The sequence below is a fragment of the Triticum aestivum genome, chromosome 4D, assembly GCF_018294505.1.
Source record: "Triticum aestivum cultivar Chinese Spring chromosome 4D, IWGSC CS RefSeq v2.1, whole genome shotgun sequence".
In the NCBI taxonomy this organism is placed as follows: domain Eukaryota; kingdom Viridiplantae; phylum Streptophyta; class Magnoliopsida; order Poales; family Poaceae; genus Triticum; species Triticum aestivum.
The window spans coordinates 214,570,034-214,595,017 of record NC_057805.1 but is presented as its reverse complement, the minus strand read 5'-3'; the positions used below and the strand labels follow the sequence as shown (position 1 = coordinate 214,595,017).

The following is a 24,984-nucleotide window of genomic DNA, read 5'->3' as shown; positions in this document are numbered from 1 at the left end:
TATCTCTTGGAGTTCCTCTGGAATTGCTTGAGTAGTAGCAGAAGTCATAGTATGACAGGTAGATAAGAGAAAAAATCCACAAACAGCCTGGTCCATTAACTTTTCTGCATTATCAGTGGCTTCCATTGGTGAGGACAGGGGTACAGTTTCATCCACAAATGTCACTTGAGTCTGAGGTGTAACATTAATCCTCATTTCCATTTTAATGAAGTCCATCAGAACAGGGCTATATTTCTTTATCCAATCAACTCCCAAGATCATATCATACCCCTTCAGTTTCAGAACTCTGAAGGTGTCATGCAGTTTGGTGCCCTGTATTTCATAGGGGCAGTTCCTGGAAGTGAACTCACTCCACAGCTCTCCTCCACTTGCTACTAGCACTTTAATCTTGGAATTTGGGGTTGGGGCAACAGGTAGTTTTGTAGCCATATCAGGGGATACAAATGTGGAAGTGCTCCCACTGTCCACAAGGGCTGTAGCTACTGTTTTGCCCACATTAACAGTTAAGATAAAAGTGTTCTTCATTGCCCCAATGCCCATGGCAGCATGCAGAGAAACTTGCAGCACAGCATTGTCAGAAGGAGGTACCATTTGTTCTAAGTCAGGATCCTCAAAGTCTGTGACATAAATAATTTCTGCATTTTCCTCTTATGTTGCCTGCAGTGCCTGTATTTGAGCTTTCTGGCTCATTTTGCACACCTGCCTATGGCCAGGAACCCATGGCTCTCTGCATTTATAGCAGACTTGGTTTTGTTTGGCCTGCTGTATAATTGTGTTTCTGTTTTGTGTGGTGGCAGCTAGGGGGGGTTTTGCTGGTTCAAACACCACTTGTCTTTTGGGCTGAGGGTAGTAGGGCTTGGATTGAGCAGTAGCAGTAGCCTTTTCCATTCTTCTAGCATACCACACAGCTGTCTGCATATCAGGAGGTTTAAAACACTCCACATGACTTCTGATGTAAGGATTCAGTCCAGACAGAAAACTGGTGACATAATAGTCATTTGGTATAGCAGGATTTTCTCTTCTCATGCAGTTCACGAGTTGTTCAAATTGCTCAACATACACAGCCACTGTTGACGTTTGGGATATTGCATGGAAAGAGTTAACAATATCACAAGCAGAATCGATTGAGAACCTATCTGCAATATAAGTGCAAAATCTGTGCCATGGCACATTTTGTGGGGAAAATCCAGTTCCTCTCCACCATTGTATGGCCGGGCCTTGCAGATAAGATACTGCCAGCTCGGTCCTGTGCTCCAAAGGAGTCCTTGCAGCCGCAAAGTATTGCTCCAAGTTCTGAATCCATGACTCGGGATCTGTTCCACTGAATTCAGAGATGTTCAGTTTGGCTGGTTTAACTGTGAGAACATTTCTTCGGTTGTTAAATGGAGAGTCAGGCCTTCTGCCTCTATCTCCTCCCTCTGGCCACTCTTCCAGCGAGTGATCTTCTAACTGTATGGGATGTTGATGTGGGGGTGGAACTTGCTGTGGTGCCACTGCTCTGTTTACTGCAAAATTCGGATGGCGATAGGGAATTTTGGGCGTGCCATCCAAGTTGAGCTCTTTACCAGCAGGATCTCGCAAAACTGTTGTTCCAATTACGGCCTGAGCCTCTTTTTCTTGCATAGCTACTGAAGGAGGAGTGTTCGCCAGTAGTTGCTTGGGCCTGCCCGGTGCATTGGGTGGTGACTGCAACAGAGGCTGTTTATGCTGTACACTCCCTTGTGCCGACTGTTCATCAGGAACGTCGCCCTGCTCTGGCAACAACAGCAAATGCTTGAAATTATCCTGGATTTTGTCAAAATTTTGCTGCATGGTGACGAAGTTCTTGTTGACCATGAATTGGAAGTCCTGGAATTCCTTCTTGTCTTCCTCACGATAGCGTTGCAGGGTTTTGATATCTAGTTCCAACGACTGGAGCTGCAAGACGCCCGTGTCAATGGAGCCTTCCGGGTGGGACATGGCTTCGAGAAGGGAGGGAAGGGAGGGACTTGCCGCGAGCTCTTGTATCTACCGCCGCCAACACCAAGAAGCACCGTCCGAGTTCAGATTCTGGGATTTTACCGCAGGAGAAAGACTCCCCAGCAACCAGAAGTGAAATTCAGACTGCCTCCAAACTGTGCCACTCCGGCCTCCACCAGATCAACAACAAGAAGAGGGATTTTCCGGCCTGTTCGCCAACCTCTACTTGCCAGATCCAACGCCTCCGAGAACCGATTGGGCCTCTGATACCAATTGTCAGGAACCTGACAGAGAATCGGTCGAACTAGACACTCAACGAAGTGAATTCAGAGGTGAATTTGAGAGAATTTGCGCTAGGGTTTGTATTGCGGCAAAAGGGGAAAGTAGCAAGCACGCCACCGGCGGCTAGGGTTTATACCCAGTTACAATCATCATGTCCAGAATGGAGAAGGAGCGGTGGCTTTATAGCCATTACAGGTGAAAAGCAAAGCAAAGAGCAAAAGCAGAGCACATGCATTGTCGGATGATCAACAGCGACCCTCGGAGCGATGACAGCCGTTGGATGGGAGATCCACGGTGGAGATGACATTCCAGTAGCGAACCGTTATCTTCGTTCGGGAGCCACTGGATGGCAGATCGACGGTCCATGCTGCTTCCGACATGCTAGAACAGAGCAATTCTTCAGAGATGTCTTTAGTTGGCCTGACAAACATGGCCAAATATGCAAAACATTATAACGAGTTTTAAAAAAAAACTATGCACAGAATTAACCCAGTCACATGCGTCAAATTGACGAGCCGTAAAAAGAAGTCAAAATAATCAGAAATTTCAAACCCTTACGGGCCTAGTATTCTGGTTATAAGTTTCATATAGTTCCATATGATATATGCCTAGCACGCAATCGCGTCATTAGCTTACAATGTGAGATTAGGATTGTCAACATTGTCGTGATGATTTACTTATGAATTAAATTAATCAGAAAATCAATAATATCTCCAACACAAAATCACCCGCAGCCGAAGCCAGACTCCTAAGAGGCAAATGACATCCCTTCTTCTCATCCCTAGTGACTGAACATAGGTCGGTCACAACTGAAAGGGCAACGAAACATGATGAATGTATCTGACTTAGAGCTCCAATTTGCAGCCGTTTGCTTAGCATCCCGTTTCCAGCAATGCGTCGACTAGTCCGAAGTCCATGGCCTATGTGAACGAAACATAAGGTCACCACAGGTTACTGCTCTGCTTCTCTTCTGCTAAAGGAGAGGAGAGGACATGAAGCGAGAGGTTACCTCGGACGACGACATGAAACGATCCCTCTCTGTCCACTGTTGCACTATATCGATGGGTTGCCCCGTGAAAGCAGCAAACATTTTGTCAACTTTCTGCGTGCACAAGGTTTCAGGACCTTTAATCACAGCTTAAAAGGAAAAAAATAACAGTAGCCCCTCAAGCATCTGAGAAAGCATGCTTAAGGAGACTTATGTTGGTAAAAAAAACACTTACATCTCGAGCATAAATGGTTTCCCCAACCTGTCTCCTCACCTCCTCCGTATTACCCTGCAGGTGATCTGATCGTTAGCATCACAGCAAGCTTCAACGATGGCAATTACTACGGCCTTTCCATATTAATTGAAGCTCAAACAGATACATTTAGATACATCGTTTGAGAGTCAATTAATATGGGACAGAGGGAATATCAAATTAGTCACACAACATTTAAGAAAAACATCCTGCTACACGATTCATATACCAAACAGCATTGTAATGCGATCATTTTCGACAACGCCTGGCTCAGTTTAGCCGGCCTCCTTGACACTATCCAGTCGGAAGCTAGGCAATGGGCAAGGACAAGGGCACAAGAGGGTCTTGCAGCATTGCTACCAGCTGAGATGGGCACCGTTTAGTGCCATCCTGCTGTAATTCTGGGCCCCGCCAATCTTTGGGCTTGTACAAACTCTTTCTTCTTATCAATGCATCAGAGACGCAAGGCTTTTGCCAGAAAAAATCATATACAAAACCAACAATCATACCTCCGATCCACCTTGAGGCTGATGAATCATTACTCTGGCATTAGGCATCGCATAGCGCATTCCCTTCTCACCACCAGCAAGAATGATTGCTGCTTGACTAGCAACAACACCAAAGCACACTGTCCCAACTTTCGGTGTGATCTGCTTGTGTTAACTCAAAGATATATTTCAGGCATTGGCACAGAGCATCAAAAGACAACAAGTCTCTGGGTCTACTTGTAAGGATATGTTATTACAGATGTAAGTTGTGAATGGCAAATCCAAAAGATGACATTACAGGCAAGAACCGCAGCTAATTTACATGACTCGCTACAATTCATTCAGAAAAACTAAAACATGAATCTTCGTAATAAAGTCAATTTCATGTCAACGAAAAATATGTTGTTTATATCAGCACTTAGGTTTGGGATGCAGTATAAGAGTGTTAAGCAATACTATTGAGCATGTAAGACCAGCCATAGGATGCTGTACTGGCAAGATAATATATAATTTTACATTTAGACAGTGGAAAGCTAATTTTAGCATGTAGTATTTGGTCATCTTTGTATTATCAAAGCAATAGAAAACTGAGCGGTGGAGATTTATCAATCCAAAAATATAGATGTGAGATCAAAGCCATGTGAGATGCTATATTTTTGTTGCAGTGTATAGATGTGAGATCTAAGTCATCTTTGCTTCCATGACTGAAATCTCGAGAGACTGCTGTGGAGCACCCTAGGGTCATCACCATGGCTTTGGCTCCATTGCCAAGGGACACGCGCATCACATATACTAAGATAAATTTCATCCTCTATGCGTGTCTACTTTCTTGGATGGTATACTACTTGCCCCTCGTGCATGTATAGGTTTGAGCTGAGCTTCACGATATCGAGGAGGAGTGCAAGCACAAGGAACCAACGAGCTTCACGCATATCGAGGAGGAGTGCAAGCACAAGGAAGCAACACCACCATCCAAAGAAGGACTGACCGGCCACCATGCCAGACTGTCTGGCCCGTCTGGCCCCTGCCTGCGAGCAGATCTGGCCCATGTTGACTTGTATCTCTCGCACCCACCTAACCCTCATCCTTTCTAGGGTTTGCAAAGCATTTAGATTAAACTTGAGAAAGTTATGCTCATCTACCCCTCCATTGGAGATGAAGACCGAAGGGAGAAGAACCTTGCATGGTTGTGAAGACCTCGTAAGGGAGAAGAATCCCTTTGGATTAGCAAGACCTCCACATCCTTTGGACTAGGGAAGATCTATCTATCTCTCAAGACCCATCTCTCCTAGAGATTTGGATGAACTACCTAGTTACTTTCTACCTTTGTTGTTGTTTGGATCTATGTGCAGTGGCGAAGCTACACACGCTTCATTGGGCGGGCCAAAACCAGCTAGCTTAAGAAATATGTCTGAAATTTTGCTCCCAAAGCCCCAATTCAGCACCACTCTACACTGTAATCTTATTTGGCTGGGCGGGCCATGGCATGGTTTTGCCCAGCCGTAGCTCCGCCACTATCTATGTGTATCTTGAATGTCCCTCTTGTGTGTTTCCCAAGTGTTCTTCGTGTTCTTCCTCAAATCCACCTCCAACTCGTGAAGATTGGGCCAAACCCTAGGCTTTGACCTACATCATTTGGTATCATGAGCAAGGTTGCCACAATTTGGAGCCCCTCCCCCTCATCTTTCTAGCCTGATTTTGTTTTGTTCTTGCCTAATTCAAAAATCCCCACACAAAAAATAGCCTCAGCCGATTTTGAGTGATTTGTTGTTTCTAGTGAGTTTTTGTTCAAGTTGATCCACTGCCCAGGGTTTTGCAAGTGTTTCTAGCCCCCTTTGCATTCCCTGGCCCGATTTTTCCTTTTCCCCATCCAATTTCGACTTAGGAATCTCGCTTTTCCACCCCCAAAATCAAGTTCCACAGCCCCAAATTCGCGATCTCAAATTTTCTGGGTCTCCCGGACTGTCCGGCCCGTGCCGGACAAAGGGGCCGGACGGAAGGTCAGAGAATGGTTTCGTCCGAGCCTTAAACCGGACTGGCCGGGATCCAAGCCGGACTGTTCAACCTCCCCAAAGACTGTTGCAGGTTCTTCACCGTTTTGGCCGTAACTTTTGATTCCGGACTCCAATTTTGGTGTTCTTGGGCTCGTTTTGAAGCAAACGACGTGGTCTTGATAATCATATAGGTTTCCACATCATTTGCTTTGGACCAATTCTTGGCAAATTGGCATCTTCGCCTAGGCCATCCACCACCATGACTCAAAGCCATGCATCTTCACCGGTTTCGCCCTTGGGGGTCCTTGCCAAGCACAACTTGTACCTCTCCATTGACTACATCAACCACCAAGCTCGCCAACGACAACGATTCATCGATCCTTTTGACCCCGACACCGGAAGCAAGGCCGGTCACTCCGATTTTTTCAAGGTAAAGGTGTCGATGAGGTATACCATTCCGTCACACAAATTTTGCCTTCCTTGCCATTACCCTTGTGAGCCATTCTATTCTTTGCAATTACCTTTGACCTATTGAGACTAGCTATCCGAGTGTTGCTAGGCCTCGTGAAATTTAGCATCTTAGTGATTATTTACGCATCATATCGTCGTGTATATAGTTACTCCGTGCATCATCTTGTGATACTTGTCTTGTATATTTGGTCAAGGCTCAAAAGGGAAGTGGTGAAACGAAGAAAAGGTTCAAAAAAAAGAGGGATACAAAAAGGACTCATAAAAGAGTTTATAAGAAAAAGAGTTGAGCAATAAAGATACTTGTGCCAAGGATACACTTGTCCTATAGGATTGGTGCCAAGTTCTCGAATCTTGCCGTATCGCACTCCTTGAGTTTGTGTTACACGAGCTTAGTCTTTGTTAGGACAATTCTGTATGCTCATTTTCTTGGTTGCACAAGCCCCGAAATTCCAATTTGAAGTTCAAGAGATGTAAAAGTTGGAAGCAAACCACAATGAACTCAAAATGCTTGCTTCCAACTTTTACATCCCTTGAACTTCAAATTGCAAGAATCATGCCACTAATCCCTACCAAGCTCCACTATAAGCCATTTGTGTAGGTGTGAGGTTGGACAAGGTTCATTACCAAGTGCACTCATTTCATATTGTCAATTGCGAGGTCGCTTGATCCTTCACCAACATCAGAAAGAGGTAATGCATTGTTCATTCCCTTCTCTTCTCACGCCTAGCTCGAGTGTTAATATGGATAGGGAAGGCACATCACCTTCGGTCTACGCCAACAAGGACCACTTCGATGCCAAGTGGGACTACATCGAGGCCAAGATGGGCGCACAAATTGAGCTTATCAAAAATATGCCCAACAAACGCAAGTCGCCCTCATCTTCAAGATCATCTTCTCGACGACGCTCAAGTGCAGACGCTTCGAGCTACCATCTTCTTAAAGATCACGCCGGCATTGGCAGTATCACTGACAAGAGGAAGCTATGACGCCAACATCAAGGTGACCAATTACAAGCAAGGGTGACCACTCCATCTTCGGATGCACCTCAAGTGAGAATGCCGAGCATGGGATATTCCCTTCGGTCATGGAGGCGGATGATGAGCCAAGTCATATGGCCTTCCTCCTTGGCGAAGGTGACGAGATGGTTGAGCATGGGATTTTCCCTTCAACCATGGCGGCATATGGTGATGAGCTGAGAGACATTTGCACCCATACTGAGAGTGAGTAGCCCCATATTTGATGAGATGCACCAATTCTCGTGTGAGGAAAGCCACAACCACCACTTGAGTGACTCTACCATATGTGACTTCGAGTGTGTCCACCTTAAGGGAGTGAGTGAACCACCACACATGAGTGGGGTAGTTGATAGGTCTTGTGAGGCCATTTCCAACTCTAACAACTTAACCTCTACTTCGCTTGTGTCTTCTTATTTGGTGCAAGATCCCATATATGATGAAGCACCGACCATCGACAACTTCGTCCCTCCTATGTATACGACGATGGCCATGGTGGAAGAAGATGCACCCCCCTCCCCCACGTGGTTCCATCAAGATGATGTAGATGGCCAGAAGATGGCCCTTTCCACCACACCTACACCACATGAGTGGACCTACAGAGGTAATAATAGAGGTGATGGTGATGCTCTTGTTCCACTAGTGGACATTGATTACATCTCCCTATTGTCATGCCTCATGCTAGTTCGACTCCCTTGTGTGATGACTTATTACCCATTTATGATCAGTACGATGATGTTCATGTGGAGTCTATTAGTTGTGATGCTATGTTGCATAGGATATCTTGTGAGAATTCTTTAGATCACATCATGTTTGATAATACTCTTGCTTTGTCATATGCTATGGGTGAGATGTCCAAATTCACACATTTCCAATCTCATCAGAGTAACTATGCATATCCCATAAAATCCAATCCTTTGGCAAGTATGGCATAGATGACAAATTCATGGTTCTTGGCATTTGCATAAGTTGTAATAATATTGCAATGCATCCTTTACATAATTTGAGCAATTCTTTGCATATGCCTTGCCATGACATTTTAGCATGGAATTCGTGGATAACCACATATGTCTTGCATTCAATATATTGCATACTTGCCATCCTCATGATTTTGTTGGCGAGCATGGTAGTACTATAAACCTTTCATGTGAAACCAAATTTTCCATGCAAACCAATAATAATGCTATGGACATGCATTGCTTTACATGTTCAATTTCTCCGTGTTTTGCTTCAAGTACTTGTATTGCAAGCAACTATGCCTATACTATTGCTAGCAACCCATAGTTTTCTCACACATGATGGAGAACTTGATACATCTTTTGTGTTGCATGATTCTAATAATTGTGTGCACCATATGCATCCCGTGACAAAAAATGCTATACATATACATCATACTTTTGCTCCACTTCAGGTCTCCATTATGTTGTACCACACAACCATCCTTTCATGATGGATGATAGTTTCTTGTATCATGCATCAAATTTCTTTACGGATTGCATATCTTTTGCTATCTCCCACACGCACATACAAATCATGATGGATGATGTGTACATATAGCACGCGCGCACATTGTTTCCTTTTCAATATTGTGTAGGTGCCCACACTCGTCAACCTCGCAAGCGCACGAGTTGACGAAAAGAGCTCCTGAGAGCAAGCAAGGTGTGCGCTACCATGGAGCTTCTCCACCTTTCCTCTTCGCGACAAGACTTCGCGACCTTATTCTACATGGCACTCACATGGTTATGGGTTACTGTTCATTTTCACAATTTGTGCCCATCTTGCCATGATCATTCCTATTACAATGACATGCATTTGTGACCCATGCTTTGCATTATACATGACCCATCCTTCTATTCATTGTATTTGTATTTGCAAGCTTGGTGGAGATATCCATTGCTATTGTCATGTTCCATTTTTGATACATGCCTATAATGATACTTGTGTTGGGAGAGACATGATTATGCATCGTTCCTTCCATAGGACTTCTACCCAACACATTGATGTTTGCCCCATGATTGTGTCGCATATGCTTTGTATGTTGCATCACACATGGTTGATACTTTATCTTTCCATGGGTTTTCATATCTAAGGGTTGTGATAGGCTTGGCGAGCCAACGTAAAAACTAGTGATGCGGAGCATCCCTCGCTCATCCCCATGGACTCTACTACAACTCGTCAAGCACCTCGAGGACCAATGACAAGAGCACGTGCACGCACCGTCGAACCCGAGGTTAATTCTTTCCTCTCCGAGTTTCGTCTGGATTCTCTTGAGAATGGGATTCTACCTCAAAGAGACGCATTGTGCATTCTTAGGTACTTCGGAGATCGTCACGAGGAAGCACGGAGGAATCACCAAGTTCACCGGAGACCCAAGAAGGAGAGGGAGAAGAACGCGAAGGACCGGAGTCCCACTGGACACCCCGGGTGCCCGGGCCTGCAGCCGCCGGGTGGGCGAAGCCCCTAGGCACCCCGGGTGCCCGGCCCCCCCTCCTCCCAGGCGATGCCCGGGTGCCCGACCAACTGGCCCCGGGTGCCCGGCCCCTCCTGCTGGAGCCGCTGCCATCACCTCCGGGTGCCCGGGCCACCACACCCCGGGTGCCCGGCCCCGCCCAGCCGGCCGCCTGCCTGGCCCGGGTGCCCGGCCTCCCGCCTCCAGCCTCCTGGCGCCACCCCGGGTGCCCGGGCTTGGAACCCCCGGGTGCCGGGCCAGAGCCCCCCGGGTGCCCGGGCCACCTACAGCCAGCCCCTGACCTATCCGGGTGCCCGGACCCCTTTGCACCGGGTGCCCGGACCACTCCGCGAGTGCCTGCGTGCAAGTTGGGGCTTTTGCCCTTGTAACCCTCTCCCCCTCTATTTCGAACCTAGACTATTTATACTCCTTACCTAGCTCATTTAGAGGACATCAAAGTATATGTGAGATATTGAGAGAGCTTTGCTCATCTTCCTCCCCTTGGAGATCATGTCCTCCTAAGGGAGAAGATCCTCTTGTGGATATCAAGACCCCATCTAGGGAAGGATCCCCATCATAGGATCATCAAGACCTCTCTCCTCATAGGATTGGGATGAACTAGTTACCTCTTGTATCTTCTTGTGTTGGATTTGGACCCTTGTATCTCTCTTTGTGTGATTGGATCTAGCATATGTGATTGGATCTAGTCAATTCGAGTGTTTCCCCTCTCTTGTGTTCTTCGTGTTCTTGGGGATTTCCCCTCCAATTCGTGAAAGATCTCCATCTAGGGTTCCACCCTACAACAACTAGCCAGTCTTTTGGGTATGAAACCCTTTTGGGCGAGAGTAGTACTAGGATGGGTGACCTCCTGGGAAGTCCTCGTGAAAAGGTTTCATATCTAGCCTACCCCAACTTGTTTGGGATAACAGGCTTCATAAGTAAGGGTTGATGACAACTATTTTGATGCTTTGCACATGATTGGTATTGCATATTGTCATAAGTCTCCCTTTGTTGCACCTCCCATGTGAACATTTGCTAATTGTTTTTGTTGAATGCAACGATGTTCTTATGCTTGAACATGAGACTGCCCCCATAGCTTTCTCGCATATGGTTTGAGATCTTCACGTATTCCATGTGACGCATGTTTTCTTTCCTTCTTTGCACAATATGCATGATGATCATTGTTGCTATGTCAAATGCAACGCATACGCCATTCATGCATTGACTATATTTTGTGTTAATGGTTATGTGCAAGAGAAGAGACACATCATGATAGATGATGTGTTTATCTAGCATGCGCATACGTTCTTTGTTTTGTTTTGTTCATGTGTAGGTAATATCGACTACTCGTCTACTCCTACACACCATGAGTTGACCATCCGAGCTCTTGAGAGCGAGCCAAGTACACTTTCCACTGACGCACTACTATCACACATTTGCTTGTCCCTTGACATTGTGAAATACGCACAAGGACAAGCTTTCAAGGTGATCTCTTTCTCTTTTGAGAATCCCGAACCTTGACCATGGAAATTTTGGATCATACCACGTGTGTTGCATGCATCATGTCGCCTAGTTGTTCTTTTCGGCTAATTACTTGCACACATGATTGTGATATTGATTTGACGCATGACTGCCAGTTTTTCATGACTCTTAATGAACATACCTTGTGTGTTGTATCAAACTTGAGCATGGAAATTTTGGATCACCCCCCCCCCCCCCGCGCGCCTCCCCCCACAGACCTACATCGCTGCCAACTCTGCACTCCTCGTCGTCGAAGGAGGCCCAAGGGCAAAGCCCCGCGACGGATGACGGCGGTAACGACGCACGCCGTCCACGCTCGCAACCCTCCGTACTCTCTCAGCTTCGTTCTTCGCCTCCGACATCGAGATCCAGATCCACACCGGCTCCCCCAGGCACACACGCCTATCCATCCCCGGCCCCCGACGCGTTCCCGTGCGTGCACGCTCCTCTCTCTGCCTCGCTCTCGGCTATTCCACCCGCAAACGGGACGCTCATCCCTCTCCTAGCTCTGCATCTCCCATTCACTGCTCCGCCTCTTTAGGAAAGTCTACGGCAACGCTGCTTCTCCCCACCACCCCTCCCACATCGACGCCCCCCTGTTGTGCTCGGTCGCCACCGAATAAACAGGCCCCGCCTCCGCGCTCCACCCATGACCGCCAACCATGGTGGTCACTGTCGTGGCATGTTGGGCTGCCTCCTGCTCGTCCTTGGTGGCCGAGGCACCGGCCCAGCCCCAACGCGAGCCTCGGCGTCGACCTTCACCACCACTCCACCCCCATGACATCTGCAGCTACTAGGTGCCCCGATGTCACCCCCTGCTCTGTGCGCCCCCGCGTGGCGCATGGCTTGCCGGACCTCGACCTCCCGCCCCCGTGTGGCACGAGACCAACCCCCGCCTACATCTTCTCCGCTTTCAACATGCCCCTATTAAGCCGGCTCCCCTCGGCAAGGGTGGCTAGGTTCTATGCTCGCAACGACATGCCGCTCGTCTGCCTAGTTCTCGCCGGATCCACAAAAGGTTCCCTGCAGCCCATGTGCAACATGCTTTGGTTCGCCCCGCCCGGCCTCCACAACTCAACCTTCAGTTGTGTGATGTCGGATACGGGGTCTTCCGGTCGCTTATGGAGTGTGTTCCGTTGCCTCAGCTAGTTGTGGCTCTGTCCGGCTCTGGGAGAAATCCTTGCGTTGCTTCAACGCTTGCAACAATGATGCCTTTGGGCGCTCCGTTTCTTCTTGGAGGTGTTGTGAAAGGGGTTCATGATTATCCCACTGCTTATCTAAGGCGCGGCTCCATAGCTAGGATTCCCTTCGCTCCACTCTTTGGGTTCCTCTACTTTGGATTGCCTATTGCACGTCATACTCTCATGCACTTGAGGACACATGTGTTTAGGCATCTCCTTAGGAACTTTGTCGTTCTTTACTTTGACGACACATTCCTATATCACAAACCTTTTGCTGATTTCACGTACATGCATACATTTGATGGGATGACCACTACCTCACATTTGCATGTTTGTGATCATAAAGTTTTATTGCTTCTAGTCCATGAATATGATGTCTTTGGCCGTGCTCACTTCCTACACTTATATGCCAAACTAGCAGCCGGTCTATCCGGCCACCATGTCCGACTGTCCGCCCAATAGCCGGATAAAACAACTACTTGACTTAATTGTCTAGCTGTTTGTCGGGGATTAGCGTCGAAAGCACCCGAGAGCAAAATGGCAAAGCCGGACTGTCCGGCCACCACCCCAAATTGTCCGGCCTCTGGAGGTCAACAGCAGCCTGACCCCACACCAGCCACGAAGACACGCATCTATCAAGCGTCGGACTGTCCAGCCGCTATCCCGGAAGCAGCTCCGCTCCTGACGCAACTTCTACACCATGGACTTGCAGACGCGATCAATGTCGGATCGCCTCCCAAGCTTCCTTGGTTATCCTCTTGACAGCCAGGGCGTGGATCATCTCTTGCGGCACGGCTCTCAGGACGGCCTCGAGCGCCATGCGATCTTCCTGGTGGTCTACGTCGCCGAATTCGATGGTGTCCCATAGACCACGACCTCCATTTCACTCAAGAGGCTCCAATCCTCATAGTTGCTCTGACCCGGCCTGATTTGGCCAGTGTTGCCTTGTATCTCTCAAACCCACCTACCCGTTCGTCCCTAGACTATATATATCCGTTCCCCTCATCCTTTCTAGGGTTAGCAAAGTGAGCAGCTCCCACTCCAGGCACAACTTCTACACCATGGACTTGCAGACGCGATCAATGCCGGATCGCCTCCCAAGCTTCCTTGGCTGTCCTCTTGACAGCCAGGGCGTGGATCATCTCCTACAGCACGGCTCTCAGGACGGCCTCGAGCGCCATGCGATCTTCCTGGTGGTCTACGTCGCCGAATTCAACGGTGTCCTGTAGACCACGACCTCCATCTTCACTCAAGAGGCTCCAATCCTCATAGTTGCTCAGAGTCAATTGCGGGAACAGCGCACCGCCGACTTCCATCACCACGCGCTGGACGACCACCACTAGACCATCATGGCGAGCCGCTGTGGGCTGTGACCGGTGTGTCCATCCACTGAAGCTGACATGGTCTTGGATCAACACCTTACTCTGATGCCAAATATTAGAAACAGGTTAAAGTAGAGAAGCAGAGGGGAGCTAGGGCTGAACACAGGATAATTTGATTTCTTGAAGCTATTTTTTGTATTTTTGCCTTGAGGCATATATATAGTACAGGGCAAGTCGGTTGCTAAGTCTGAACCGACCATGCAGCTCTAGCAGCTGCTAGTACAAAGCAAAAAGCAAATTGACTACTAGCTGTCTAGGTGCATACACTATCTTACAAGGAAATGCAGCTACAGCTAAGTAACACAAGGATTACAGCTAAAATGTTGAAAGCAACCTACAGTAAGTGACTAGGTGGAGTACCACATCGACGGTTAAATGCCAACCAACCCCAGTGAATGGTCAAAAATCCTATGATTAGCAACATTCTTATTTTCGGGTTCTTAATCAGGTACATTTGTGTCAAAATTAATTCTTAAGCTAGGTATTGGTTTTAACGTGCACATAGTGTCAAAAGTGGAATGTATTCTTTAGCAACAAATTTATGATTACCTAAGAACCCAATTACACTAAAGCTTCATTTTTGTTACATCTTACTTATAGTTTTACATGTCTAACGTGAGCATTCAAATCAGCACAAGCAACAAAAAATGTTAGTATCAGATATGTGAACTGAAGATTATTTCACAAATCTAGCCACATAAACATGCGTCGCTCTGTTAGTTTTGTGGGAAATAGGAGAGTCTAACAGTAGACATTTACCACACATAATGCGAGTCCCTCTCTGGAGTACACGGGTTTTCCTGTTTTACAGATAAGTTCACACTTCATCATTTTACAACATTATTTTTCCAACTATCCCATGAAACATCCTATGACACCACCAAAATTACAAATCTCAGGGCCTGAGACGCAGCAAAAGAAAAACCTCATTATATGCCGTAAAAAGATGCTAAGAGAAGTGAAAGAAGGCAAAAGAAGCAATGGTGAAGCTCCATGTGTGATGTATGTACAAGACATAAGTACTTGGCCTAGCCAGCCCAAAAAACAGTTTCTAAGGCTAAACCAGATTTGGGAAATGAGGCATGTGGCAAGCAGAACCGTACCAAAGCCCACTTGGAGCCGCCCAGCACAGGAATTGCTCAGGTTTATGTACCAATTTAAGATTACAACTCCTGTAAACAATACCATGGACACAAGAGCAGCTTTTGCATAACATTATTATTTCCTTTTAATACTACGAGTAAGCTCACTGGCTCGTTTTATATGTAAGCTCACTGGCCAAGGAGGTCTATACACGACGGGCTCAAAATTGTTTGGTGCTGTGTGTGCAATGATTCTAGTGCCAACAACATAAATCTTAATCAAATGGAAGAATTCTTGTGACAGGTGAACAAGAAACAAAATATATATAATGGAACTAGAAATATTGAGAATGTAGCATGAATTATAGTGGTGAATTACAATGATTATAGGTAATATACCCATGACATGCAATCATAAATTGCTAAGCTGGAGAGATTATAGATTACGTACCCAGGACATGCAATCATAAATTGCTAAGATAGAATAGAGACTTCCGCCAGGGCAGTTAAGATAGATCTGATATAGAAGAAGAACACATTGTGTAATTCAACAAATCGGGGGGGCAGATACACACACGCGTGCGACACACACACACACAATAAGGCAAATGTTACGTTATAAAATTAATTTTGAACCTCCAATAAAAAAATGTACACTAACCAGAATATCACCCTCTTCATCTATAGCAGAAAGTGTGACAAGCTGTGATATCACACGTTGTGCCACTTGCGAGTTAACATATTGACCAATGAAGATTATACGGTTTCCTAGCAGTACGGTTGCCAGATCCAGAGGGCCACCAGGAGTCATGATAGCAGGCATTAAAGGTGGATTTTCATTCTCTGATGCCACGATTGTATTTTTCCTATAGAATAGATAATCATTTACAGTTATGGGTGCATTTCAGCCCACAAAGTATTGACTGGAAAAGGAAATAATCAAGCTTCTTATACACAACCTATATTAAAAATAGACAAGGATAAGAAGATAGCAACCATGGTAGCTTCAAATGTATCACCTCATATAAGATTGACTATGTATCCTCTCATCCAACCGTGCAGAAACACCTGATGTTAAAACTTGCAGTCCTATATGTACAATTTGAGTGAGACAGAAACTCTATATGTTGGCAATAATACCATGAAGAGGAAAAACATGGACTGCAGAAAAATTGTGTGAAAGAATGTGCAGCACAATATATTCTCCGTTCTTACGGTTTGGGTTACAGAATGGCGAGAGGGATGGCAGGAGACGATATCAGGAGCTAAGGTTATAACACAATGGATAACTAGGGAGACAGTCACCACCATGCTCTGGCATGGCTTGTCCCCTAGCATCATGCCAGCTTGCGCAAGGCTATGAGTACAGCATGTTTTGGCTCCTCAAATAAGAAATGAACAAATCTGAGGCCTAGGATCCAACCACTTTCGACCGGTCTTTCTCCAAGTTACCCAAACACTGGTCAGCATCAGCCAACTAAAGTCAATTTCAGCAACCTAGCCCACTCAAGTTGGTTGCTTGCCAGCTTATACCGTTTTAGTGCAGAGGTTGCAAACCCAGCACCAAAACAAACGACAACTTCAATATTCCCACGTTAGTCATCAGTTGTCACGTTAAAGACAGACTTCCTCTTCAAACCATCTTGATTTGTGCTAATACAATCAGATTGATGAAACATTCACTGCTGCTACGGAAGATATAGCTTTTGCTACATATGCTTTCATCCACGCTTGATGCATTCTGAAATGTTAGGCACAGACAATAATGTGCATAACTGTTCAACAGAAAATACAAATGATTGCACAGTGTATACAGCTGGATTACACAAGTTTATCATCAATTTATGGTATGCAATGTGTGGCTTATAAGAAGTAAACATCCTGGAATCACATAAGCGTGTCACCAGTGTACTCTCTCACACTCGACAACAATCAGAAGACGTTCTAACTATTAGACCAAAATCTCTGACAGCTTACTAAACCCGCATCAAATCAGATTATCCAATTCCAAATAGTGGTCGCCTACACAACTCAATATTTCGTTGCTCCACCCAATTCATAGAAGAGAAAAGTAATTCTACATAACGAAAAAACAAAAACAAAACGTACAGAAAGAAGCTCACCTCGGAGGAGCCGAGATGCAGTGCTTCCATTCCGCCTAAACAAGGGAGAGCAGGCAAAGGACGAACTGAAAACGAGCAGTTGGTGATTACACGAGCGGGAGAGACATGGGGCGGTAGAGTGAGGATATTCACCTGTGCGAGAATTGGCAGGAGGGAGAGGCGCGGACGGCGAGGGCCGTGGGGATGGCCATGGGCGCCACTCGAGGCTGAGGCCGGAGGTGCCTGAGCGTGGTAGCGAACAGACGACTGACGAGGGTGAGATGAGGTTAGGGCATCACCAGTTCATTTTTCTAGGGCGATGCTCTGCGCCGGTTCCCAACCGGTCGCATCGCCACCGTCCGATGCGTGTTTCCAGCCATCAGATCAGCCCCCGCTTCGTCCTTACTGTTTCACTTTCGGAATCTATCTAGCGGGCAGCCCTACGTGTACAATACCCCACCTACGTCATGCACGCCTTCAATCAATGCCAGCTCTCACCCAACCCCGTTCTCCCCTTTACTGCTGCACCGGACGCCCACTTTCCTCCTCATCCTCTTCTCCTCCGCCTCCCCCTCCCCCTCCCCCTCCATTTCACTCTTTCCCTACCTTTCCCCCTCTCACCATCTGGATCTCCATTGCTTCGATCTCCGATCTCTCCCTGTACCTTGCAGTTCCAACCATGGTGTCTTCTTCATCCTCCATGCCAGCGGTGTCGCTCACCGCACCAGAAGACATCGCGCCTCTCCCCCTTATCCGGTGCCCCAGATGCAACCTTGGTGTGATCCAGTGGTTCATCTCTGAGACCTCACTCAATCCCGGTTGCCATTTCTACAAGTGCGAGTTCCGCGATGTAAGAATCTGTGCACAAATGTTCTAACTTTTTTTTCCAATCCCATCTCTTATTGTGTTTTTATGTTTTCAGACTGGGCGTTGCAGCTTCTGGAAATGGGAGAACAAGTACATCGACTACCTTCGCGCTCGTTGGTCCCATGTGTTTCTTCCCGCAGCTCCTCCTCCACATGAAGCGCCCACCTTGATCCTGCGTGAGATTCAGTATGACATCAAGATCGCACTCGCCGTCGCCCTGGGTACTCTTGCTGCCGTAATGACGCTCCTAGTCTCAAAAATGTAGTTCTCCATGAATGATGTAATAGGTTAGGTTTATCTAATTAGCCTAATCAGCACGCCAAGTTGTTGTCGATCCATGTAATAGTTAGTTCTGAACCTGGCAGTCCCCACTAAGCTAGCTCTGACAGCCCTCTGTTAATTTTAAATGAAGTCATACAGAGGTGCTTATGTAAAATATGGAATCCAATATAGCATGATTCTCTATTTTCCTGATGTTTATCGTTCAACAAGTATCACATTCACATTACACCGTTATAATCAATCATAAAGCATATCTGCAAACAGCCACAAAAGTTAATGTTATACCTTTACCTGTTTACAGTCATAGAAAACCAGAATAAGAATCGATTGCCTCTGATCCAGCTCAACTGTAACCATGCATTAAATCCCTCGCGTAAATTCTTACGCATTTATTTTTCCTCCATTCATTTTTTGCTGCCTTATCTGCTCTGTGTGCACTTCTGACCTCTCTCCCCATTCTCTTCTTCCTCTGCTTTCCCCCCCTGCTCTAAGCTGCAACTCATAGTCCCATGCAGTTGCTTCGTATCCGGGTAAATTTTCTAACACTCACTATACTTCATTCGCCTTATCAGTCTTATCACATTTTTCTGATTTTCATTTGCAGATTCACATAACATGTCTGCACCACAGCCCTTCGTCAATGCAGATCGAGACCCTCTTGAAGATCCAGATTTCTTCAACTCACACTCCACCGCCCCAACCTCAACATCTCGAACGTCTCTTCAGAAGGTACTTTCAGTCACATCTAATTTTGACAAGTACAAAGCTTTTCTTGTTCAAGAGATGGATTGGGGTGGTATCCTCAAAATCAGACCACTCCCAAGGATTAATCTGAAATTCAGCAAATGGTGATGAATAGAGTGGACACGATCACCAGGTCTATAAATCTTGATAATCTCCGAACTCTGAGGTTTACTGATGTTGATGTTCACAAGGTATTTGGTATACCATGTGGGCAACTAGACATTGCATTACACGAGCAACCGAATGAAACAACCGTAAACATTATACGTGGAGCCCTTGGCATGCCTGAGAAGGGAAATCAGATTTTGAAAGCAGCAGAGAAAGTTCTATGTCATCCACTTTCTGAAAAACTATCATCAACTATCAAGAAAGACAGTTTTAAGATGGCACTAGTTATCTTTGTTATGGGTCACTTACTCACCCCCAGCAACAAGCATGACGCTGCTCCGATTGATTACTGGGCAGGAATTGTTAACCCATAGAGAATATTTGATTTTAATTGGTGCGAATATGTTTTACGAGATCTGATGAAAGTTGTATCTAAGTTAAAACTTGACATCCTTAACAACCGACCCGTCACACACTTAGAAGGTTGTCATATTTTCCTTCAGGTCAGTTTTCTAAACTATAAGTACACATATAATTAGTCCCATAGCATTCATATATATTTAATCTATTTTACAATTTTATGCAGATTTTCAACCTTGACAATGTTGATTTAAGAATTTTCAACATGTCCCGCAACACACTCCCAAGGATATCTGTATTCAAACTATCATCTTTCCGTAGGATGATCCTACAGTGCAGCAACCCTTCAAAGCAGATCGAAGATTACTCAAATGTCCGAGTATGTTTTTCGACATAAACTTCGAAGCACATGTGTCATGTTTAATGTACTCACTATTTCAGTGTCTCCCAGATTCGCCCAGCTGCTGATATTTGCTACAAACGAGCTCTTTGGGATTCTACACCAGACATTCAGACTCCTAGAGTAATTACAAAACCTACACTAAGCAACCACCCAAGTCTGCAGCAGACTCCTCCTCAACAGAATCTACGCCAGTCCGGTCCTTCCCTTAGCACTGGATCATCGGGACAGAGCAGGACCAACACAAATGCACCCGCACAACTTTTTCGCAGTCCGCGTCCATCAAGTGCGAATGACTTCGCTATTCACATGAAGGATAACTATCCTAATTTGGTGAGTTACATTGTATGCTCTTATTACTAATCACCATCTCCTGTTCTGCACTCATGTAAGGTTATTTATCTTTGTGCTCTCTCTAGGTATACACCGAGGTTGGTATAGTGTTAAAAAAGCACAACGCCATAACATTCAAGATGATATATGATGCTAGAGAAAATGTATTCACTACAACAAAAAAAAGACACATCCGTGACATTTTGGGCCGAACGGAATTTTCTTCTGTCATACATATGACACTTCTATGACGATAATTGTGACAAAACCCGGTATCATCATAGATGTGGTGGGCTCCTACTTCTATGACAAAAAATCATGACAGAAAATGGGCTTTTCGTCCTGGGCGGGCCGGAGACGCAGCTGCATGACATTCTTTGGGCCGTCCATGACGGAAAAAACCGTGGTAGAAGCGAGGGCAAGGAAAATTTCGGGGAGTTCCCGATTACGGTGGGAGGTCGGGGGCCGAGCGATGCGCGTTTCTCTCGTACACGTACGCGCGTGTGTGTGAGGCGTTGGCTCTAACTGAACCCGAGCGAGGAGTTGGGCTCTAACTGAACCCGAGCGATTGCACTGCAGGCTACGCGTTACTGAACCCGAGCGATCGATCGATGGCGGTTAACTGAACCCGATCGAGCGATTCCTTCGCTACTGCTGCTAACTGAAGCCGATTGATGCTGCCTCTGGGATGAACAGTGAGCGTTGCGGGGGGGTGGATGAACAGTGAGCGGTGGCGTTGCCTCTGGATGAACAGGACCCCGTGGTGTGGAGGGCTGGATGAACAGTAGACGGTGGAGGGGTGCCCGTGGAGGGGTGGTTGAACAGTAGCCGGTGGAGTAGCGCGCGGTGGAGGCTGGATGAACATGAGCCCGTGGAGGCTGGAGGAGGTCGACGGTAGCCCGTGGAGGCTGGAGGAGGTCGACGGTGGAGATGAACAGTATCCCGTGGAGTCCCGTTTTGCGGTACGCCACACCCCTCCCGATGAAACAGGACCCCGTTTCGACCGTAGGAGGTCCGTTTCGTCCGTTTTGCGGTACGCCACACCCCTCCCGATCAACAGGACCCCTGTTTCAACCGTAGGAGGTTCGTTTCGTCCGTTTTGCGGTACGCCACACCCCTCCCGGTCAACAGGACCCCCGGTTCGACCGTAGGAGGTCCGTTTCGTCCGTTTTGCGATACGCCAGACCCCTCCCGATGAACAGGATCCCGTTTCGAACGTGGCTGGTCGAACACAAGGCCGTTTCCTCCGTTCTGCGATACGCCAGGCCTCGTTTCCATCGCCTGTTCTGTCCAAGCCCTCCCGATGAACACGACCACGCATTCTGTTCCGACCCAGCTGGTTGGCTCCCACGCGTTTCGTTGCCTCCCAATAAACATGACGCATTCCGTTGCCTCCCCATGAACACGACGACGACGTTGTTTCTCCGTATCGACCCAGCCATGTCAACGAGCCCTCGCCGTACGTATGCGCGAGTAGGCGTTCGAGACCCCGTCCGTATGTACACATACGTGGCCGTATTTTCTTTCTTGCACCCTGGCCGCTGTACGTACGTGTACATGCTACGTGCACGCCTCTACTACGACACGTGCGCGCCTCTACATCCACTAGTATATATGTACGTACACGTACGCGACCAGAATGACAACGCTACGTACGCTTCGACCAGGTGGGTCCCGACTGTCAGGCACTTCTTTGCGTGCGAAGATGTAGCTGGTGGGTCCCAGCAGTCAGGGGGGCGAATCATTTTGTTTTTTTACCCGGACGCACTTCCTTGTGTGCGAAGGTGTAGCTGGTGAGTCCCAGCAGTCAGGGAGGAAACGTTTTTTTGCGAAATACGATGGCCCGTCCGGTGGGTCCCCGCTGTCAGGTGGAGGAATAATTATTTTGCGCGTAATAAGGAGGCACTTCCTTGCTGCGGCCGTGGACCCAGCTGTCAGCGTCTCCACGTACAGTACTCTTCCGATGGAAGTCGGTCGTTGACCACATTAACCACGCCGCGCCGAGAGCACCACGGCGGTGGACGGCGGCGAGGCCTAGGAAGGGGACGACAAGGAGGCAGGGAAGACTCGGCAGTTGTTTCCCACGCGGAGGGGAGTACGACTGTACGAGGGTTTACTGGTTCGTCTGTCGTCGCCGGAGAATAACAGCAGGTGTGGGTGAGTAGAGGGATGGCTAGGCCAGCGATGGGAGTACGGTGGGGCGGTGAGGCCTGCGCGGCAGCACAGCCGGCCGTGGGGAGGAGGGAGCAGGCAGTCCCGCCGGCGCTTGTTTGAGCGGCTGGAGCAGGAAGAGCAGAGATTGAAGAAGCACGACGGCCGTTGGATGGACATCCAACAGTCAGTGCTTGTGCGTCAACCTTTTTTTTAAGAAAAGCCTCAAATTTGTGGAAAACAACATACAACCCATCTGCCATTATTTCTAATAATTTACAGCCCATTTGCTAATTCTTAAGGTTTTTTTTGGAGCCCATATTCTTTTTGTTAGCATTACAACCCATATTGTGCCCACGTAAAAAATTATACGAAATTTTGCATATTTCGGTGCGGTCCGAACTATTTTTAATCCTGAAATTTCGACTCACATTCAAACTAATTTTAAAAATAAATGTATATCAATATAAAATCCAACAAATTCTCCACGCATAAAAATTAATGTAATTTAAAATCTTGAAATGAAAAAAAGATATTTAAAACTAATTGCTGGTTTGATGTGTTTTAAAAATATACAGCCCATTTCTCATTACTGATGGGCCATTTTCTCGGCCAGCCGAATGAAAGCTCTCCTCGTCTTGAAAGATTTGCAGCCCAACAGGCCCGACAAAGCGACTTACTTGGCAAATCAATAAAAAACTGGGTTGTGGCCGTGGACCCAGCTGTCAGCCTCTCCACGTACAGTACTCTTCCGATGGAAGTCGTTCCTTGACCACGTTGACCACGCCGCGCGGAGAGCACCACGGCGGTGGACGACGGCGAGGCCTAGGAAGGGGACGACGCGGAGCCGGGGAAGACGCGGCAGTGGAAGCCCGCGCGGAGAGGAGTACGAGGGTTCACTGGTTCGGCTGCGGTGTGAGGCTGCCGTCGCCGCAGGGCCTGGCCAGCGGTGGGAATAGTAGGGGCGGTGAGGCCTCTGCGGCAGCACAGCCGGTCACGGGAGGCAGGAGCATGCGGCACGACCGGCACTGCTTTGGGCGGCTGGAGCAAGAAGACCAGAGGTTGAAGAAGCACTACGGCCGTTGGATGGACATCGTACGGTCACTGGAGCTAGAATCGTTCATATTGACTAAGTTGACAAAGCCCTTCGTCCCCGTCAACTTAGTAGGCCCACAAGTCAGTCTCCCACCAAGGTGGGTCTCAGCTAGCCGGGGGAGTATTCATTTTTTTGTGCGTAATACGGAGGCACTTCCGGTGGGTCCGAGCTGACAGCGGGGGGAACGTTTTTTCGCGAAATACGGTGGCCCGTCCGGTGGGTCCCAGCAGTCAGGGGGAAACGATTTTTTTGCAAAATGCTGGTGGCCCGTCCGGTGGGTCCCCGCTGTCAGGTGGAGGAATAATTATTTTCCGCGTAATAAGGAGGCACTTCCTTGCGGCTGCCGTGGACCCAGCTGTCAGCCTCTCCACGTACAGTACTCTTCCGATGGAAGTCGGTCGTTGACCACATTGACCACGCCGCGCCGAGAGCACCACGGTGGTGGACGACGGCGAGGCCTAGGAAGGGGACGACGCGGAGCCGGGCAAGACGCGGCAATGGATGCCCACGCGGAGAGGAGTACGAGCTTTCACTGGTTCGGCTACCGTCGCCGCAGAATAACAGGGGGTGTGGGTGAGTGGAGGGATGGCCTGGCCAGTGGTGGGAGTAGTATGGGGGCGGTGAGGCCTCCGCGGTAGCACAGCCGGCCACGGGAGGCAGGAGCAGGCGGCACGACCGGCGCTGCTTTGGGCGGCTGGAGCAAGAAGACCAGAGGTTGAAGAAGCACTATGGCCGTTGGATGGACATCATACGGTCACTGGAGTATTGACTAAGTTGACAAAGCCCTCTGTCCCCGTCAACTTAGTAGGCCCACAAGTCAGCCCAACAATATGGTAGGGTCCCAGCTAGTAGGGGGTATTCATTTTTTGGGCGTAATAAGGAGGCACTTCCTTGCGTGCGAAGATATAGCTGGTGGGTCCGACCTGTCAGCGGGGGGAACTTTTTTTTCGCGAAATACAGAGGCCCTTCCTGTGGGTCCTAGCTGTCAGGTGAAGGAATCATTATTTTGCGCGTAATAAGGAGGCATTTCCTTGCGTGCGGCCGTGGACCCAGCTGTCAGCCTCTCCACGTACAGTCCACTTCCGATGGATGTCGTTCATTGACCACGTTGACCAGGCCGCGCCGAGAGCACCAGGGCGTGGACGACGGCGAGGCCTAGGAAGGGAACGACACGGAGCCAGGGAATACTCGGTAATTGTTTCCCACGCGGAGGAGTACGAGGGTTTACTGGTTCGTCTGCCGTCGCCGGAGAATAACAACATATGTGGGTGAGTAGAGGGATGGCTAGGCCAGCGATGGGAGTACGGTGGGGCCGTGAGGCCTGCGCGGCAGCATAGCCGGCCGCGGGAGGAGGGAGCAGGCAGTCCCGCCGGCGCTTGTTTGAGCGGCTGGAGCATGAAGAGCAGAGATTGAAGAAGCACGACAGCCGTTGGATGGACATCCAACAGTCACTGCTCTCGTGTGTTGACTAAGTTGAC

General features: G+C 47.8%; 2 protein-coding genes across 4 annotated transcripts; one reads left to right on the top strand and one right to left on the bottom strand.

Moving 5' to 3' along the window:
• Positions 1-2,759: 2,759 nt before the first annotated feature.
• On the bottom strand, positions 2,760-17,524 carry LOC123097306 (ATP-dependent Clp protease proteolytic subunit 6, chloroplastic). Of its 2 annotated transcripts, none has more exons than XM_044519009.1 (9): positions 17,319-17,524; positions 17,187-17,251; positions 16,083-16,152; positions 15,725-15,929; positions 15,515-15,580; positions 3,992-4,132; positions 3,465-3,518; positions 3,251-3,343; positions 2,760-3,161 (listed from the first exon to the last, which is right to left on the bottom strand). In XM_044519009.1, exons 1-9 carry the CDS (start codon positions 17,375-17,377, stop codon positions 3,114-3,116), a joined length of 801 nt encoding a protein of 266 aa, XP_044374944.1. In that variant the 5' UTR covers positions 17,378-17,524; the 3' UTR covers positions 2,760-3,113. The 2 variants fall into 2 exon arrangements, with proteins under 2 accessions (XP_044374944.1, XP_044374946.1); XM_044519011.1 differs by having other exon boundaries at positions 17,187-17,221; positions 17,319-17,446.
• Positions 17,525-17,670: 146 nt separating this feature from the next.
• On the top strand, positions 17,671-20,559 carry LOC123097307 (uncharacterized). 2 transcript variants are annotated; one of them, XM_044519012.1, is made up of 6 exons: positions 17,674-18,015; positions 18,088-18,844; positions 18,919-19,043; positions 19,753-19,905; positions 19,978-20,259; positions 20,346-20,559. In XM_044519012.1, the coding sequence occupies exons 3-6, from the start codon at positions 18,930-18,932 to the stop codon at positions 20,508-20,510; spliced, it is 714 nt and encodes a 237-aa protein (XP_044374947.1). In that variant the 5' UTR covers positions 17,674-18,015; positions 18,088-18,844; positions 18,919-18,929; the 3' UTR covers positions 20,511-20,559. The 2 variants fall into 2 exon arrangements, with proteins under 2 accessions (XP_044374948.1, XP_044374947.1); XM_044519013.1 differs by having other exon boundaries at positions 17,671-18,015; positions 18,088-19,669.
• Positions 20,560-24,984: the final 4,425 nt, after the last annotated feature.